The following is a 20,209-nucleotide window of genomic DNA, read 5'->3' as shown; positions in this document are numbered from 1 at the left end:
CTTAGCAACAACTAAAACATCGGTGTGTTATCAACATTATTCTCATCCTAAATCCAAAACACAGCACTGTACCAGCTACTAGGAAGGAAATTAACTCTATCCCAGCTGAAACCAGGACAGGTCCCCATTATTTCTGTTGGTAACTCAAACAAACTATGAGAAAGAAATCCCATCTGAAAGCTTGTACAAACCACTTATGAAGAGTTATCTTGCTCTCGGGTTGTAACATCGAAAATGAAAGACTCATTTTGAGATGCTGTTGACTCCAGCATGGTGTTTTAGCTTTGTACAACCTGCCTGGATGTACAGCACAGGTCTGTATAGGCATGAGAGCATGTTGGGTTGTTCACTTGCATTGTCTTGAAGTGGACATTAGTGGAAGGCCAGGCTAGATACCACCACCAAAGCTCTGATGTGGCAAGGTCCTTGTATTGCTGTTGACGTCAGCTTGACCTAAAGATGAAAGTGGGATTTCTGCTGCCAATTACGCTGAGGTGCCCTAAGGTATTAGTGTCTCTGACTGAGAAGTCAGGAGGCCAGGTGGGCACTCAAGACACAGAGATCACATTGAAGCTGTTCCTCAGTGGTTTCCCCAGGGTAAGGTTCACTGCATCCTGCTCTGGGGCAGCCTGGGCAAAGCAAATGAATAGCAGACTGGATGACAGTCAAGTGCTGTTGACTTTAGTCTCAAATGAGTGTTAACTCCTGCCTGAGTATCGTTTGCAGTAGGACTTTCTTTTGCTGGCAAAGCTGAACAGATGTGTACCTATCGCATTTCCCAGACTACGCATCCACTAAAAATCTCCTCCACTGGGGCCAGGTAGGGTTTCTCCTGTTCATTACACATGATAACCCAGTAGTCATTCCTAGGTTGACTGGGTTGATGGTCTGCCACATTGCTCCATTCACCATGTGGATAGACATGGTGGCAGGATTGGTGAAGCGTCCCCTCTCCCTGTGTTTCCTTGGAGGCCACACGGGTCCCTGCTATCACCCTCATCTTCGACCCCGCGCGTGGGCTTGCTCAACCAGTTGACACCTCTGCCTGTTGTAAACAACCCACCCTTGAAAGGGACTCCCTGAGCACCAAAACCCCAGTCTTGGGGGATGTACGAGCCATGCTGGTTCCCTGGTGCAACCCCTGTCCTGCCAAGCCAACTCCCAGCACTGTAGACACCTACGTATCATCCCCAGTAATGGCCTAAGGAAGTGGTCATGGCAAAAGCACATGACAGTCCATTGCCTATCACAAAGTGAACCAAGAGTGATGGAAAAAGCCAATATTTTCAGCTGAATTTGTCCAACATCCATATGCTTCTTCCTTCAAGATGAAGACATTTCAGCATAAACGGTTGGGGAAAGAGCAAGCCGGCAAGACTAATTTGGAAGTACAGGTGGCTAATAAAGGGGGAAACCAGGAGGGCAGTCCTAGACTGACAGAAGTTACACCAGGTCCACATGAATAAATCCTCATTGGATTGTCCCTTCCTTCACAGACTAAGATCATTAATTTAATTGTAATTCAAGCATAGTCTGAATGGCCATGGGTATCTTGAGACTAGGAGAGTGGATGCACCTTGCATTTCTTGCTGCTTACGAAGAGTTCAGTCATGGTTCCTCACCTCCTTGGCTGGCAGACACGGTCACGCTGCCCCAGGGATGGCTGAAAAGCTGCACAGTGCTGGCAGCTCTCAGAAGACCTAACGGGTTAATTTTCCAAACAATGCCCAAGAGAAACTCCCCACCCAACCAGGTGACTTGCACTCTGTCAGTCCATTCTTTTGTACCAGGATTGTCACCCTGCTCTCCCCCCCAGACTTCGCCGCCCTTTTACAGGGTAGAACACATGATGGTGCCGACCACCCTGTGGAGTGGCAGGGAGGACCGTGTTACCTTTACTGCAGAGACCCAGTGCTTGCTCCCCTGCATCACCAACCTTGTTCGTCACGAACACTTCCCTGACTGGAACTGCTGGGATCACATCTGGTGCCTGGACACCCCTCAGCACATGTACAGGCAGATGGTCACTCTGATGATCCATGAGCGGTCCACATGCTGCCCTGGGATGGAGGAGCCACTGTTCCCATGTCCTGTGGATGAGTGGCTTTTGTACCAGGATTGTCACCCTGCTCTCCCCTCCATAGAAACATCTCCTGTCACCCTATTTCACACATTTAGTGAGCTAACAGAGTCTTGTGATTTCTCTCTGCCTTCTGTGACTACAGAGTGCCCTGGTGTTTTACCTTCCAAGCTTCTTCCTGGTGCACAGTAATATTTCTTTCCCTTGTTTTTCAGAACTATTTAAGTAATAAACTCCCATGCTGAAGCCCAGTCTGACTCTTCCCTTGGTGGGCATCACCGAGGTTGTGCTGCAGGGCAGAAGTGCAGGACTTAGGGGATCCCAGCTCTGGGCATTATGAGCCCCTTCCCTTGCACCCCTCTTACATCCAGCCCTCTGGGACATTGCAAGGGGTAGGCAGGGCTCTTCCAACATGCATCATGCCAGCACATCAGCTTTGCTCTTCCCTCCCTGGTGACAGCCACATCCTTGCAGTGGTATGGTCACACATGGTGACACTCTGCAGAGCACCCTGTCCAGGGCCAGTGACTCTTTGGCTGGTTGTGGCCACATGCAGTTTGGTTTCCCTCCCAGTGAATCCATCCATCACTGTTGGCAGGGGAGGAAGGAGAGGGAAGAAAGGGGTGGGCAGAGTATGGTGCTCGTAAAACCTTTACTTTCACAGGAGCAGCCCATGAAAGCAGCATTCCATAAGACACACAGGCAGATCAGCTCACAGATCCTGCAAGCTTGAAGTTTCATCCTGTACCTTTGCTTTTCAGCCTGGTTAATCAGATGGAGACCAGTCAGACCACATGGCAATGTACCTGGGGCAAACACTTCTTCCCTGGGAAATACCTCGAATTGGGAGTATACCTCCATCTTTTCACCACCATCACCAGCTTGGCTCCTGTGGCCTTAACACAGGAGGCTCAAGCAGAGGCTCGGAACTGATGGACCCTCACTCTGACCCCACAGCTGTCCCTCCCACAGCGCACCCCGCTCCTGGGGCTGAAGGATCCTGGGGAGATGAGACAGTGGAGCAAAAGGGCAGGGGGAGGCTGGCAACACCCCTCCCATCCATCCCCCACGAAACCCAGTGCCCCTGTGCTGCTTGCTATGTCAGCAAAGACACTTTGTTCCCATGTTTACATGGGACAGGGGTCACGCAGGACATTTCTGGGCTATTTACCTACAGCATGAGCTCAGACCATGTCTTCACACCTCTTGTCTTGTCTCTGCATGGGCACCTGCTGTGCAGTGTTGGGGGAATTGGGCAAGCAGTTTGGGAATGTCTCACCAAAATCATCAGCGCATCACACATCTCTTGGAGGGAGGGAGGGAGGGATGGGTGGATGGATGGATGGATGGATAGCTAGCTAGATAGACAGACAGACAGACAGACAGAGGGATAGATAGAATAGGTAAATAAGTAAATGGAAGGAAGGAAGGAAGGAAGGAAGGAAGGAAGGAAGGAAGGAAGGAAGGAAGGAAGGAAGGAAGGAAGGAAAGAAAGAAAGAAAGAAAGAAAGAAGGAAGGAAGGAAAGAAAGAAAGAAAGAAAGAAAGAAAAAGAAAAAGAGGAAGAAAGAAAGAAAGAAAGAAAAAGAAAAAGAGGAAGAAAGAAAGAAAGAAAGAAAAAGAAAAAGAGGAAGAAAGAAAGAAAGAAAGAAAGAAAAAGAAAAAGAGGAAGAAAGAAAGAAAGAAAGAAAAAGAAAAAGAGGAAGAAAGAAAGAAAGAAAGAAAGAAAAAGAAAAAGAGGAAGAAAGAAAGAAAGAAAGAAAAAGAAAAAGAGGAAGAAAGAAAGAAAGAAAGAAAGAAAAAGAAAAAGAGGAAGAAAGAAAGAAAGAAAGAAAGAGAATATAGTGGGTAGAGGGATAGATAAATGGATAGAAAGATGGATAGAAAGAATAGATATGTAGGTAGGTAGACAGATATTTTTCAAATATACATGCTAAGAACAGAGCGTTATTCTTAGGTAACACTGTGGGCCATGTTAAATTCAACTTCCTAGAAAACACAGCTGGGTTTTTGCCATAAGGTGTACCCCAGAAGGTGACGTAGGACCCTGTTCTGGGTGGGTTGTCTCCCAGGAAAGACCTAGCCTAACGCCAAGGCCCAGATGTTTCCTTTTCACCACCTCTCAGGCATGTGGTGTGCATCGACCTCTCTGGTTTCACTCTACTTGGAGGAACATTTCTCTCCTGCAGCCAGTGCTCACCCCCTCCAGCCGTTTCAGGGCTCACAGACAAGGTCACCGTCCACCCCTCCTTCACCTAAACCCACAACCCAAAGCACACGCTCAATTTCTGGAGTAAAATTTTGTGCTGGCAATGCCCTGAGCCAGCAAAAGCTGAAAAAAACCAAACAAACAGGGTCTCCTGCACACCTCACCCCGGCAATGGGGTGCAAACAGAACTCCAGTGAGGTCCACCAAGCAAAGAGTTGGAGTTCAGCTGTGATGCAAGAGTTTATTGCAATCTCTAGTCACAGAGGGCAGGCAGAAATTACACCATTACATTTAAGGCATTAAATCAGTGTGGAATAGGGTGATACGAGACATTTTTAAGAAGGGAAGAGCAGAGTGGCAGCCCTCACGCAAAACCTGTGCCCCCAGGCACATGGGAATGGGTGGCTCCTCCTTCTCGGGACAGCACATTCATGGATTTTGCTCCATCAGAGTGACCATCTGCCTGTACATGCGCTGAGGGGCGTCCCAACCCCAGTGGTGGTCAAAATGGTTCCAGTCGGGGAAGTGCTCATGACGAACGAGGTTGGTGATGCGGGGGAGCAAGCGCTTGGTCTCCAGAGGGGGATTCACCCAGTCCTCCCCACCACTCCACAGGGCGGTCGGCACTGTCATGTCTTCTATCCTGTACACGGGGGGAGTGGCCTGGGAGGGGGGAAACGCTCCAGTTATTTGCAGGCTCTGACACTAATAGCACTAATGGATGGGGTGTGCTGTCCCTGGCATCCCAAAGGACTGGGGCAACTCTGGCCACTGGAGGATGCTGCCCCCATCCTGGTCCTAGCCAGCCTCATCCTTTGCTCCTCCTTCCACAAGTCCCCATTTACCTGGTTGTACTTCTCCTGGTTCTTCTTCCCATAGTCAAACTGCTTGAACTCCCCAGTTTTGGCAGTCTGGAAAGCAGAGGCAAAAGGTTAACCCTGTGCAGGTAATGCCCTGGATCAGCCCCACCGCAAGCAAAGGGCAGCAGCAGGGTCCAGGTGAGCGCACTCTGCCCAGCACAGCCCTGGTGTGGCACTTGCTGGTGTCTGTCCCGTGGGCCAGAGCAAAGAGGGAGTCCCCAAAACACCTACATGGGGTCCTTACCCGGGATGGAGATGAGCATCTGGGTGGCTCTGCCTTGGCCAGCCAGAAGCAGTAGCTAGGAGCTGTGGCTTTTGAGACGCCTTGGTGCAGCAACTTAAAAATCACTTTTATTGGCTTTGTCTGATTCTACCTCCTTACCCGTCTCCAGGGTGAATGAAGCAGCATTGTAAAATACCGTATTCCCAGATTAAAAGAAAAAGCATTGGTTACAGTCGTTATAAAATCAGTCTCTACCTGTCCCCAGTGGAGAAGAGTTTTTACTGATGTATAGTCTGGAAAATGAGCTAGGTATACATCCAGTCGGCTCTGCAGGAAGGAAGAAGTATTTTCTAAGTGAGTTGGGAATGATGAAAATCTGTCTAGGCAAAAAAAATCATTCTGTCTTATAACTGCAATATAAACATTATATGCTCCAGCAGCTTTATTCTGTTCAGAGCTAGGAGTAGCTTTTAAAGGTAAACCAGTTAACCACCACTTTAAAATGGAAATACAACTGGTTCAGTCAATTTTTTGCTATTTTTTTCTATAAACTTGTTGCAGGTCAGCAGAAAATGAGGCAGGAGTTACCTTTCCTTTGCAGACAAGACCACAAGTGATTCTTTCCTACTGAAGCCTCCATTAGGTTTAACACCCCAACACAACTGAAAGAAATCTCCAAAAACCGCTGCCTTGAACAGTGCTTTTCATACCTTATTTTGGCTTTTTATACTCATTTTTGTATTTCATTAGCTATCTCCAGGTGTCTAGGAAAACTGGAGATGACTGTGACCTAGAAAGGCTGATGCACTCACCACATTCAAGTTCTTCTTGTTGTACCCGCCAATAAGGAAGATCTCGTTTTCACAGACTTCAGCTGTTAGCAGGTTGCTGCACGTCTTGGCAAGGGTGGCTCTCTCTGTCCTCCCCACCAGAGTCAGCTGTTTTGTTCCAAATATTGCCTGCAAGAGCACAAGGAAACAGGTCATGGCGGGTCCTGCAACACATGTCCCCTCTCCACAAGAACCACTTGTCCCCAGCCAGTGCTGACAGGCAACTCCTCAATATGGTTGTTGACACATTTGGGCTAGCCAGTCTCATGAGGAGGTTGACCCACGGTCACACCCAACTCTCAGAGCAGCATGAAACCATCACCATCCTTTCTACACCATGCTGTAGTCCCCATCATCCTCGTGCATCCTCTCTAAGGTACCAGCTTCCAAAGCTCAGCCCAGGATGGCCAGACTCATACCACTTATCTGCCACCTCTGTTGACACATGCTCCTCAGGTGGAGCACATCCAGGGAGAGTGCCAGCTCCCCTTCCAGCCTTTCTCCAGCCGCTGGAGCAAAGGGTGGAAGGGAGGTGGTGTGGGGCTGCTCTGAGCTGGGCTATGGGACTGGGGTGTGGTGAGGTCAATAAGCAAAAACATAAACAGGAATGATAGAGAGGTATGGATATTTTAAACAGTGAAATCTGGTTGTGCTCGACTGGGTGGAGAGGGACATCCCTGCTGTTTGGGATCTTGGGACCTCTCATCTCCCCACACGTGTCTCCAACGCCTGCCACAGGCATGGGCTCAGTGCACGGCGGCAACACGAGGAACATGAGTTGCTGAAAGCTCCGGGGTTTCAGTAGTAATAATACACAAACACCTCACGTACCTTCAGTACCGCATCTGGTAAAAACGCTATCTTTAAGATGGGGCCTTTGACGTGATGAAAGGTGTAGAGAGGAGCCAGTGCAAAGAAGAGTTTGATTTTCTCAGCCAGGTGTGGCATGCTTGAAAACGCTATGAAACCTGAAAAGCAGTGAGAGATCACAACGATAACCCCAACAGCAACAATGCTCATCCCAGACCTCCTTTTTGAGACATAGGGTTTGAACAAAATTAAATGCTCCTGGATGTCAGCACAGCCCAGGACGGCTGGGCAAGACATAGCAAACCTCTCCCATGCAGAAGGACCAAGAAGCCAGGTAGGAAAAGTGGCTGCATGGGCCAACGCAGCCCTGTCCTCAGCAGTCTCCAGGTTGGGACAGATATTGATGCCCCTCTCCCGTGGCATCCTGGCGCCCCGCCCTCACCCACTGCCGGCTCCTCCTCCTCACTCACCCAGAGAGTTGCCTTGAGCGTGGCCAACGTAGAACAGTTTCTCCTGCCTGGTTTGCCTTAGGATGAAGCCCACCATGGCGGGGAGGTCGTACACAGCCATCTCGTGGAAGCTGGGGAGCAAGGGGAGAAGCTGGAGGAGGTGCCCATCTCCCAGCCTCCCATGGACATCAGGTGGTCGGTGCTGGCAGCCCAGAATCCCAGCCCCACCCTTGGTGGCATTCTCACCTGAAATCCCAAAACTCCTCTTGGTCGACAGAAAGGTTCAGGTGCCGTCGGGACCAGCTGTTCCCCCGGCTGTTTCCAATCCAGACGTCGTACCCTGTGTCTGCGAGGATGAAGCCCAGGCTGCTGTTGGGGAGGTTGTCCACCCAGTCACCACCATCTAAACTGAACCCATGCACTATCAACACAGGTGACCTGGCTCCTGAAAGAGGAGAAATCGGGTTCTTCACACAAGAAAACCCCTTCCCATATGGAAATAAAACAGTTCTGTGCATCTCAGTATTATTTTCTGCAGGCTGCACATTAAACTTTCTCTCCTCCCATGATTTCCCTGCCTCTGCTGGTGCTTGTTTTGTTTGAAGGACTTTTGCCACCCCTGGCCCTGAGCTATCAGGAAACCTTGGACCAGGGCAAGGGGTTTGCTCCAGCTAAGGAGCCACTGGGGCTCGCTGGGTCATGCTGCCCCATCCCGGATGCAACAAAACACAATAATGAATTCCTGCATCCCCAGGGACAGCTCAAGGCAGCTGGGCAAAAACTTCTTATCCCTCTTCCAGCTGCCGAAACTGTGTCTGAAGGCACAGGCATTCACACTGGCTTCCCCTTGCACACTGCCTCATCTCTGAGCAGGGTCACGGCTGCTTCACCCTTGGTGAAACCGAGCCCACCTGAGTGCCCAGCATCCCCCTTGCCATGGGGAATCCGGTTGAGGCTGAGGAAGTAGCCGTCCTCTGTCAGCACATCGTACTCCTCACTGGGATACCCGTGGAAACGGATCTTCTGGCTCTGCAGGGACAACAGTCCGAGGGGAGAGGGTGACCCGTTTGTGTCCATCATCCTGTGCTTGACCCAACCACACCCACTCCCACCACCCAAGCTCTCCAATGTCACCTCCACCTGCACACACGAGACCTGAAGGTCCATCTATGTTAGAGGAAGACCAGGGAGAGGCCAACCTCAAGCTGAGAGCATGAAGTGAGTAACACCCATGCAAATATAGGAAACTCTTGGTGCCCCAAGCCCTTTGGCTGACCCTGGGTGCAGATGCCAGGGTAAGGGATGGGGAGAGCCCAGCTGGTCCCTCAGGGAGGAATTGGGCCCACCCCGTGGGGAAGCCTGGGTCCTGCAGAGGTCTGTTTGACCCCCCAGCACTTACGATGTTCATGAACTGCTCGGGATTGTCATGGCTCACTCCAGCACATGGGATGGCATTGCCCAGCCCCTGGGCCAGGCACAGGGCCACCAGCAGCAGCCACATCTTGCGTCTCCACAGCACCTGGGGGATAACAGTGTTGGCATGAGCAGGATGGTGAGTGCGCCAGAAGCACGAGCAAATGCCGTGCAGCTCCAGCACCGCTGGCAGTGCTGCCAAAGCCTGATGCTGCAATGTGGAGCGGGCATTTCCATCCCAAACCATGTCAGCTGCGGTACCATACAGGACCCTCTGCCAGGGACTGGGCACTCAGCAGCATCCTGCAGCTGAAGCCAGCTGAGCAAAAGCACCCAGTGGCACACAGGTGACAAGGGCTGGGGGTCCCCAGGGGATGCAGGGGAAGAAATGGAAAGAGGCCACATCTGGCCTGGGGGGCTCTGCGCTGGGTACAGCTGGGGTTGGCAGGGGCTCAGGGAAAGCCATGTCTGCAGCTGCTCTCCTGCCCTTTTGCCCTTCACCAGGACTCCTCCTCCAGACACTACCAGAGGCTACCCAGGTCTCTGGTTTGACCCCACAGAGCTGCTTTTATGGTCCCCACCTTGAGTGTTAAAGCCTGCTGGTGCTGCCGCACATCACCTGGCACAAGTGAGTCCCCTCTCCAGATGAGGGTGACTGCTCTGCGGGGATGTGACCAGCCTCTGAGAGCCCATTGTCCACCTGAGAGCCACATCCACACCGTGCAGGTGGAGGGCCACTGGCTTAAGCTTTGCATTTGTAGAGGTGTCTTAATATGCCAGTATTATCTCCCACCAAAATCCACCTCATAACACTTCCCAATCCCCTGTGCAGTTCGGAACCCACCCCAAGCATCTCTTGCTGGTCCAGCTGCAACTGCAGTGTGAGACAAGCAGCCTCCAGCCACCCCCTCTCTGGGAAAAGCATCAGGATGCTGATTCCCTGAAAGCATCCTCCCCCAAGCAGGAGGGTTCATGTCGGAGTTCTGGTCTGCAGGAGCTCCCCTGCTCCATCCCTGCCTTGGATGGTTTATAGCTCATCACCACGTGTTCCTGGTGTGCCCTGCCATCCTCAGCACCCCAGCCCAAGGGGATCCAGACTTCAGGACAGGTCCAGCGAAGTCCATTTCCCTGATGTCCCTGTTGCAGGAGGTAGAAAAGACTCTGCCTCTCAGAGGAGGTGTCTGGGTGCATTTTCCCAGCATACTTCCAGCATGGAAAGGTTTTCCTGGGTTGCTCAGGAAAATGGGAACACCTACCCACTGCATAGCACCATGTGAGCAACAGAAAAAACTCACTATCACACATTAAAAAAAAGTGTCAACTCAAGTCTTGCTCTGTGTTCAAGTCCACCACCAACATCTTGATGCCTACATCTCCCTGTGCAGATGAGGACATCCTGGGATTAAAGTGCTGTGATGGTCAGAGGAAGGTGAGGTCGGATGAGCCTGTGATCCTGCTAAACCCAATCTGGCCCTTGTCCTGCCCGGCTGCCAAACACCAGTGACTAGAGGCTGGATCCATTGGTGCAAAACACCATTTTAAGGTGCTTTTAGTCTATAGCCCCTCCAAACTGCATGTAGAAGGAGGGAAAGAAGCACAGAAGGAAGGTAGGAAGGACAGAAGGAAGGAAGGAATTACAGTGGCTGCCTTCTCACCAGGCTCAATTGCACACGAATGTAGGCAAGACATTGCAGGCCATGCCTGGGGACATCAGAGACAGACCAAATTACTGAAATAGCAACCTCAGCAAGCAGTGTGGATTACAAGGGACCGAGAAGCCAAGCCTGCACAGGAATTAGGAGATGCCAGAGGGGGCCTCCCCATGCCAGATATAACAATATGCTTCCCTGTGCTGTTTTCCTGTTGCAAAACCTACCCTGAGTTTTCATACTAATTGCATTTTCTTGATGAGCACGTCACTTAGGAAACAGCTTCTTTCCCTTGGGTCTACACCTTGGCTTTCAAGGCTTGGCTGGACCAAACTAGGGCTGGCCTGAGCTAGCACTGGGGATGGTCCTGCTCTGAGTAGGAAGTTGGACCAGAGGTCTGCAGAAGTCCCCTCCAAAAAGCCATGGCTGGCCTGGACCCAGCCGAAGTGGCCTTTCCCCATCCCCTGAGCAGAGAGGTCTCCAACCCTGCCAGGCTTTGCCCCCACGGTCCATCTGCCCTACATCTGGAGCCAGCCCTGCACATCATCATATGCAAGAGGACCTTTCACTGCCCCATGATTGGCAACAGCCCACAGGCCTGTGGTTTCTGTGGCTCACGCCCGGCTCACAACCCTGCACATTTTGTGATGAGGATTTCCTCCACCCAACACCCCCTCGCCCAGCTCCTGAGCAGTGGCACTAAGATTTCCCATATGTCTTGGAGGTCACCACCATAGCTGAAGGCTCTGTTGCCCACATCAGTGGCATCCAGATATTACGGTGGCACACCATAGTAACCATGACCTGTGACAAGCTGTGCCACAAAGCCCACAGATGCCAGTGAGAGCACTGACAAGCATTCAGCCACTTACAGAAGCAACTCCTTCTGGTATCCCAAGAGATTAAAGCCTTTGTGGCAAAGGAGGAAGGATTAGTCACTGCGCATACCTGTGGCATTCAGCAAGCAATAATAGACTCCTGGGTTTTGATGTAAAAACACAGTAGGAACACATAAAGACCAGCCAAAATGACAGTCCCCACCTCCTGCACCCAAGCCTCAGGGTCACACAAGTCATCAGAGTTGTGTCTATCCCCAGGTACCCAGCGCGGTCCGGAGCCAGCCTGCGGTAGAGCATTCCCTGCTCCTGCCCCAGCAGGGGAGGACTTGGCAGAGGAGATGTCAGCTCACTGCCTCACAGGGGACCTGCCCATGCTGTCCAGCAAGCCTTGCCTCCACAGAGTTCAACCCCACCAGGGCTGTCTCCTCCAGCCCCCGACTGCCCATCTCCAGCTGGCGCAGCCGCATACTGCCATGCTTCAGAGCTTCAGCACTGCCTGATGGCACACCTGGGCTCAGACCCCAGGTGTTTTGGACCACTCAGCTCAGCTGTGGGTCCTCCCACTTGCCTCCCGCACCAAGCCAAAGTATGTACCAGAGCACATCAACAAACTTGAGAAGAGCCCAACAGTGCCTTCCTCAGAAGAGAGACTGCAACACGTCCCACCATCCAAATCCAGAACCGCTATCTCTAGTGGCAAACTGCTGCTCAGCTGTGAGTCCCTGGGCATAGGCAAGCAGGACGGAGGAGAGCAGAGATGGTCTCTGCTCCTTCTCAGAGGTGCCATTCCTCATGCATCAGCCCTGGGTAATCCAACCAAGCCAAAGCTAGGGGTGCAGGACACCCCATCCCCTCCACACAGGTAAAATGGATGGAGACCCAGGAAAACATCTAACCACAGCACTCCCTCAGCTCACTGGGAAACACCAGAGCTCATGCTTGCAAAAAACGAGGAGGTCAGATGCAGAACTGCAAAGCAGACCCTTCAGAGAACACTTTAACTGCAATGGTGACCAAAATGCCCAAGTTCTCCACGCATAAAATGAACAACTGGAAGGATAATAAAGCCTCTTGACTCAGTTGGGATCCTTTCTTTCAGCAACAGTCTGAGCTAGAAGGAGAGCACACATTGCACATCAACCTGACCTGCTGCTCCAGGCCCGTCCGTGCAGTCAGGAGGATCGGCGGCACTGAGTGAACCCATCCTCTTAGCTTATAAATAGACAGGGAGAGGCTGGGACTTGTCCGTCAACATTTGAAAGCCCAGTCACTCTCCAATCACACTGCCTGCTTTTCCTCTCCAGCCCGATGATTCAGATGTGGCATCCCGAACCCCAGGGTCTCAGCAGCAAAGTGCCACATCTTGAAGGTAGTTAACAAGCTGTTGGGCAATGTCCCCATCACCGGGAACACCCAGGCCTTGTGGCATCCTGCAATTGGGAGTTGCATTTTTGGCATACCTCTGCAGAGGGATTCCAGCTGCCTCGTCTGTAATACGAAGGGCAACATGGTCTGGGGTTGCCAGAAAGGTCACCAGCTGCTCATGTTTAGCTTTCCTGGTCTAGGTACCTGTTGGCAATGCATGTCAGCTCTGCATGTCAGCAGCAGGCACAGGGATGACCACGCTGCCTAGAGGAGGTGGCACAACCATGCCTGGGTTGAAAGGGAAGAGGCAGAGCTCACCCAGGAAAGGAAGAAGAAATACCAGGTTCACATGACACTGATGGTCCGACTTTTATCAGTGTGGAGATCCCAAGAGTGGAAATCCAAAGGGTGCAAAGCAAACTCACGTGGGCAGACGTGACAATCAGCCCTCCACGATGGCTCTGCGTCCACAGACCCCTTCAACCACATGTCTTCCAGCCCCACCACCTCTCCTCCTGCCAGAAGAGCAATGGTGGTGGGAAGGGACCTCTGGGTTCTGCATCCCAGCCTCCCGCTCACAGCAGGACTGTCGCCAGCAGCCATGGCTCTGTCTAGCTGAGGTGGACCCATGTGACTGCAGAGCAGCATCCAGGAAAAAGCCAGGTGGAGGAAAACAAGCATAACCAGCCTGGCATATGGGACAATCATCCCTGAGCCAGCAATTAATGCATTAACGGTTTCTGGTCTACTCTATTTCACAGCTCCTGTGCAGTGCTCACTGAGCATGAGGGACGGGTGTCCCACCTGGGTGTACTTCCATATGTCTCATGGTTGAGATATTGGACCTCTCCACTTTCTGTCAGCTGGGGAAAACAGGACAGTCAGCATGGGAGCTGCACAAGGTCATAGCCCAGATCCTCTCTTCCTTGCACCACCCCAATGGACCCTCAAGAGCTTGCTGCGAACCTGGGACCCCCTCTTCTCCTGGTGGGATGTGGGTATTGATGCACAGACCAAAGCACAGTGGCACCTGCTGCCAAGCCAGGGCCGGTGGAGCCCTGGGACAGCAGGCTCACAGTTCACACGCCCCAATGTATTGCCTTTGACTATTGCCATTGTCCCTGCATGTAAGATAAATAATAAGATCTGAAATATTGGCCATAAACATTGTTTTGAAAGTCCTCTCCCCATGCCACAGCCCTGCTCATACCCTCCCTGGGCATTTACTGTCAGCCACCTCTGGAGACGTGTCTGCCCTGGCCATGCTGATGTGCCCTTGGTTTTGAACTGCTTTTGGATGTGACTTTCATGGCAGCAAAGATATTAAGTAAGAAGGGTTACTCCTGCCTGTGGGTTATGCAAGTCCCAGGAAACACAAGTCTGACAGGGGAGTCCCAGCTGGTGTCTTGATCTGAACAAGCAACAGATGTGTTTTGCCACCATCAGGTCTCTGCAGGACAACCAGCAAGTCAGGCTCTTTGCAGGCAACTTCAAGTCCAAAGTCTGTGATGCAACAGGTCATCTGGGTTAAAAGAAAGCCCAGACCAGGACCGAATTGGAACCCACTAATTTCACAGCACAATCATTCGATATTCAAGTCAGGCTGCATCATTTCCAGGGCCAAATCAGCCTGACTGGAGAAAACCCCTTTCAAACCAGCTCTAGCTCTCTTCCTTGGGTCCTGACTCATGAGCCTTAATGGCAGTTTGTATCAGGTTATTCAAGAACATCACTTTGGAAAGCAAATTGGATTTGTGCAGCAAGACATGAGGTGATAGGTCTATTGCCAATGGCTGCCTATATGTTGGTCTAAGGCAGGTTTGCCTGAGCAGGTTGCTCTTCCTGCAGCCAGGTGCATAAAAGACACGGATCTGCCCTGGCTGAAGAGGATGTAGGTGTCTCATGCACACAGCGGCAGCATCCACTCCATAGATGCTTACTTCTTCTTGAATTAGGGTGCCAGCACAAATGTCACCATCCTCCCTGAGAAACAGAGCAGCCTGTTCCCACGCAGTGGGAGGATCTCCATCTTACTGACTGATATGTTTGTTCAGTGCTACCAAAACAAGTAGGTTTTGCTTTTGCACCAGATTGCTCTGAGGTGGTGACTGCAGGCCATGGAGATGTCCTACCCTGTCTTCCATGGACCAAGCTTATCCACAGCCCTGGAAGGACAGTGTCACCTCCATTGAAGGAGCTCAAGGAATGACCGTCCAGGTGGGGAATCAGCCCAACAGAAGACAGAATGGGTCACAAAGTGCTCATGACTTTTGGAGTGGTATTACTAGTGAGCAGAATATTTCCTCTGTCAGTGTGAAATACCTCTGGCTTGGATGGACCCACGCTTATTGTGGTTTTCACCAACAGAATTACTGTTTGCTTGTTTTCCTAAATTTAAATGCTCACATGAACATTTAAATGCTCATGCAGGATGTGGCACTTTGCAAGAGCTTCATTTAATTACAGGGCCTTTGGGCGCTGTTCCCCACACCCAGCTGAGGTCCTGGAGTAAGCGGGCTGGTTCAGTAAATCAGTGCGAGGATGTAACCATTCACATGGCATTTCTTTGAGCACAAATGTCAGTACTCAAATTCAGGGCTCACGGTGCTGATAGCACAGTCCAAGCAATCCAAAAGGCAGCATTTATTTACCTGCAAACTTGTCCTGTAGCCTTTTTCCAAACTCTTTTACAGTGGCTTGTGCAAACCAGAGCATGTATCTGTAGTGCTTCTGGTGGATATAGCATGTTCAGCAGAGGATGTTTAGTTTTTTGAAGAATGTGGAGAGGACACAGTGCAAAACCAGTTTGGGGGGGGTTTTTTGAGTCACGTGGGGTATTAAAGAAAATGCAATGAAACCCAAAGGAAGCATAGGAAGTATAGAAGACTTGCAGGAACATTTTCACTGACTCAGGCACCTACAAACATCTCTGCCAATGACCTTGCTGCTCATTGCACTCCTACTTGGTCTGGATGGCCATGTTTGCAGCCTCTCCTGCCTTGAAAACAGCTACACAGAGGTGGCAAAATACCAGGCTAGGAATGCCCTGCCCTAAGTGACCTTTCAGGCAACGTCAGGCATGGACCTGGCAAGGCAAAGGTGAGCGTTCCTACAAGAAAAGAGTGAAAACCATGCTGAGAAGTGCCATAGAACAAAGTAGGCATTTAATCATCAACTTGACCAAGAAAAAGATCCAAGGCTCCTTTTATGCAAGATGTTGTACCTTGCACTGAAAGCCTCAACCACAGGTATCCAAGAAGAACATAAACACAAGTAAAAGGTTAAGAAGTGGCAGAAAAAGCCACTGACATGTAATTGCTAGAGCAGAAGACATGCAAGATATTACTGGATGCCAAGAAGGGGAAGATTTTGCAACAGCTTCCCATTTGGGGCAAGATGCTTTTGTACTTTAATGACTTCTATGCAGCCCTACAACATTACAGGAATGGTATTTCCTGTATCAACACTCCTAAAGTGTTGTCCCAAGAAAGGCCAACATAATAAATTATCTCTTGTTCAGTGCCCTGCAGAACAAGATCAACAGTTGGTGAAAGGTCCAGCAATACAGCCAGATTTTAGGGGGGAAATAAATCTCAGTACTTGTAATTAAGCACTGGAACAGGTGCCCAGAGTGTTGATGGGATGCCCATCCCTGGAGATGCTCAAAACTGAACAGGACAAAGCCCTAAGCAGCCTGATCTAGTTGGAAAATCACCTTGCTTTGAGACTTGCTATAGACTAGAGACCTCCAAGGGTCTGTCCAACCTAAACTACGTGCCTGTCTGAGGAAGGCTAAAGAGCAGAAGCACAGCAGGAGAGATGCCCCAACTGTTGATTGACACACACACACTGTTGGACCAGAGGACTGCTAGGCAGATGAGGAAGTCTCCTGAGCAGAGGCTTTGGTGGGACTAACCTCCACAGAGGAGCTGATCAGGAGCTTTGCAAGGTAGGGACAGCCAGGACCACTCTGCTGAGCCACCCAGCTCCACAAAGCAGGGTCCTGTGGCAACTCAAGTGCAACAGAGGCTGTTGAAGCTACAAAGGAGGGCACATGGGTGTACATGTCTGAAGGCACCCATCGCAGGAGTTAAGCAAGCATCAGTGTGCCTGAGTTCCCCAAGCTCCTCCTGCTCAGCAGAAAAGTCCAGCTGTCCTCTAGACCAGCCGTTCCCTATCCAGACACCATCCTCACATGTGGCAGCCTCTTCTCTGGAGACCTTCTGAGGTTACAAGACCTCCTGTAAGGCCCTAATTGTGCTTTTGTAGTGTAAAGTACTTGGTGCAGAGAAAACATTGTTTTGTTTCTTCCTTGCTCCATAAGTTACAGGCATTGCTCCCATCAAATATGGAATATGACTAATGCTGGGTGTGTCTGCGTGGCCCTCTGCAAACCCTCCGATGAGGGGTAGGCATCCGGTGGTGTTTTAGGTGGATCAAGAGTGGTGACTGATCCTTACAGCTCCCCAAAACCTACAGGGCAGCCGCATCTGCCCAGTAGCTGCATTCAGGTGTCTGTGCCTGCTGAGACCCACATATTACATACCCACTGATGGCATCATTCTTGAATCCCATGGCTTCTGCCCATGGCCCAGCTCCCACGCTGACTCATGAGGAAGCTTTGCAAGAGCTCGTCTCAGTCCAGAGTCCCAGCAGCAATGCTGAGACCTCTGGGACATGCTCCCCTCCAGCATGTCACCCATACCACAGCCTTCCCACAGCTAGAGCAGGCGATGCTGGCCATGCTTCAGTCCAAAGCTCAACCTTCAGGTAACTCCAGGAGTCTGTGCAGGGCAGAGACGTCCCTTTCAGTAACCTGCTGGTCTAGTGAGGGGCCATTACAAGCCATCTGTCCCAGTAAGATGCTGACCACCAGGTCTAAAGGCTGCTCCTTCTTTTGTTCCAGGAACAAAAAGTGGCACCCAAGAAAGAGCAGATCATGTTGCCTTGACATCTACCACAGATCAACAGTTAAGTCTTTGGGTGAGATGCTGGTGAGGCATAACTGGTAACTCCCACCTGCAGGGACTAGGTGCCCCTTGGCAGCTTGGCCATCAGGAAAAGCCTTAGGAAACCCTGGAGCTGTTTCCCATAGAGCAGAAGTTGTGATCAAATAGCAGGTGATGCGTCTGTCCTTCCTGAAGGAGCTGTTTCTTCCACTGCCCTGGTCTCTGTGTGCAGACATGGTGGACAGTCCTTGCTTTTCTAGTGGGCAGATCAGAAGTGAGAAAATTCACCTTGGAGGAAAGAGGGCAAGGGGTAAGACAGACTCCAGGAACCACAGTGGGGCCACCTTGGTCTGGAGTGGCAGTGCCAGCTTCCCCAGCAGCCAAAATCCTGGGGTGCCTGGACTCGCCAGGCACCTCCAGGCACTGGAAAGCTGTCCCCAGCTCCTGGGCAGCTCTGGGCAGCTCAGCCCATGGCCACGGCACAGCTGAGAATGTGCTGAGACCAGCCCTCTCGTGACACCTGTGGCTCTCCCCCTTGCCCCCAGAGTCCTTTACAGCCCTCCACTGCTTCCCTGGGGACCTAAAGGCTTCCGGCACACGACCGCAGCAGCTTGGCTCCTTGTCAAGCCAGCAGGTCATGGCTTGCTCTTCCAGGAGCTTGTGAGCCGCACGGCAAAAGTGCGTTCAATGTCCTTTTATTTAGGGACACGTTCATTAACACCAGCGGCCATCTGTGTGCCACCCAACAGATTGTGAGAAGGTGGCCGTGGATGGCACTGCATGCTGTTTTCAGCTGAAAAAGGAGGAAAGATATCACAGGATAGGCAAGCTGCAGAGCTGGGCTGACACAAGCTCATCCCTAGCACACACGGGCTGGACTCGGGCCACCATGAATTGCTCAGAGATGTGGGGATGTGAGGTGTGAGGGGAGACTGCATCTGAGGACCATCAACAGGAGCCAACAGTTGCATGGCTCCCTCCAAGGCAGGTGTCAGAAGCAATGAGAGAAGAGACCAGGTTTGGGAATTACCTTGCCCACTGCATAAAGATGGGCTGGAAAGAGCTCTTGTATTTGGTTGCTGTTTAAAGACCAAGGCACCCCGTCAAGCCTGGCTCCCAGCCTTGTCCCAGCCCAGAGCTGCCTTTCCCTCACCACTTCCAGCATCAGCGACAGCCTCCAGCAGCAGAGGTGACACGAGAGTCTTCTCCCTCAGCTTCCCCACCACCACTGCTTGGGCATCCAATACTAATCCAGCTACACCTCGAAGCCTTACCCTCTCCTTCCCACCACCCCGGAGCCTGCAATGGCTGTTGGGTTGCTCCCCAAAGCCTGCTCCTCCCTAGCCCAGCTCACAACCTTCAAGCTGTGGGTCTCTACAGCACTCACATAGCATCCTATCACCAGAGCAGGCACAGACAGAGGAGACTCCCGTAACACTCGGAAAGGAGCCCTGAGATGCACAGAGCTCTGCAGGCAGACCTACACAGACCTCCTTGCAGGAGCTCCCTGTAAAGCCCCCAGGTTCAGCAAAGCCAGCTCCCACCAGGTTGCAGGCAGGGACACTTGGCACCGAGGGCAGCAGGTAGAAAGGAGCTAAACCCAGTTCTGCCCATGCTCCCTGTGTCCTCACAGGCAGCTTCTGGCCTCCACGCTCACCTTCATCTACCTCAGTGGCTTGCAGCAAAGCCCGCTGAGTCTTCCTTGGTCCTTCAGAAGTCCTTCCTTTCACACCCTCTCCAGAAACACCTGCTCCCCTCCATGCCTCTCTGCACAAGCTGTGAGCCCGTGGCTCTCCCTGTGCCAACCCCCCCCTATTTCTCCAGCCCCTGCCCCACCTCCTTAACCTCTCTTCCCAGACAGGCTCAGCTGCTCTGCAGGAAGGATGACTCCTCGCCTGGCCCTCCCACGCCCCTCAAGACAAAGGAGACACACGCGTGGATGAAAGCCCCAGGAGGGGGTTATTCCCTCTCCTTTGCACTGGGGAGGCCAAATCACAGTGCTGTATCCAGTTTTGGGTTCCCAGGGACTAGTGAGACACTCCCAAACTGGAGTCAGCCTGGGGACACTGTGATGATGGTGGGTCAGGGCCAGGGCATGAGAGGAGAGGCTGCGGGAGCTGGGCTTGCTCAGCCAGAGATGAGGAGATGAAGGCTGATCCAACGGCATCTCCCCCCCCAAAGGGGTGGGGAGGCCAAATCACAGTGCTGTATCCAGTTTTGGGTTCCCAGGGACTAGTGAGACACTCCCAAACTGGAGTCAGCCTGGGGACACTGTGATGATGGTGGGTCAGGGCCAGGGCATGAGAGGAGAGGCTGCGGGAGCTGGGCTTGCTCAGCCAGAGATGAGGAGATGAAGGCTGATCCAACGGCATCTCCCCCTGCCCAAAGGGGTCCTGGAGGCGCTGGTGCCGGACTTTGCTCGAAGGGGCACAGCGAGACCCCCAAGAGGCACTGGCAAAAGCTGCAGCATAGGAAACCCCTGCCAGCCTCAAGGAAACAACCCGTCCCCATGCAAGCGGGGCATCCCTGGGATA

At 51.8% G+C, this 20,209-nt stretch overlaps 1 protein-coding gene across 1 annotated transcript; it reads right to left on the bottom strand.

The window, feature by feature from the left end:
* Window positions 1-4,717: 4,717 nt before the first annotated feature.
* LOC103895503 (lipase member M) lies at window positions 4,718-8,961 on the bottom strand. The gene is made up of 9 exons (XM_009275097.1): window positions 8,860-8,961; window positions 8,372-8,489; window positions 7,707-7,905; window positions 7,482-7,591; window positions 7,033-7,169; window positions 6,184-6,330; window positions 5,627-5,698; window positions 5,134-5,199; window positions 4,718-4,951 (listed from the first exon to the last, which is right to left on the bottom strand). The coding sequence occupies exons 1-9, from the start codon at window positions 8,959-8,961 to the stop codon at window positions 4,718-4,720; spliced, it is 1,185 nt and encodes a 394-aa protein (XP_009273372.1).
* Between the last annotated feature and the right edge of the window lie 11,248 nt (window positions 8,962-20,209).

Source organism: Aptenodytes forsteri, unplaced genomic scaffold (genome assembly GCF_000699145.1).
Source record: "Aptenodytes forsteri isolate BGI_AS27 unplaced genomic scaffold, ASM69914v1 Scaffold320, whole genome shotgun sequence".
Taxonomy (NCBI): domain Eukaryota; kingdom Metazoa; phylum Chordata; class Aves; order Sphenisciformes; family Spheniscidae; genus Aptenodytes; species Aptenodytes forsteri.
Note: the sequence above shows the minus strand (reverse complement) of the source record. Positions and strands in the feature narration are given on the sequence as shown.

Excerpts from the sequence above, each read along its gene's own strand:
- LOC103895503 (XM_009275097.1), bottom strand. The coding sequence starts at position 8,961 with ATGTGGCTGCTGCTGGTGGCCCTGTGCCTGGCCCAGGGGCTGGGCAAT. Across the intron at positions 7,906-8,371 it reads GGGGGATGCTGGGCACTCAG|GAGCCAGGTCACCTGTGTTG; the intron begins GTGGGCTCGGTT and ends CTCCTCTTTCAG. Across the intron at positions 4,952-5,133 it reads ACCAGGAGAAGTACAACCAG|GCCACTCCCCCCGTGTACAG; the intron begins GTAAATGGGGAC and ends CCCCCCTCCCAG.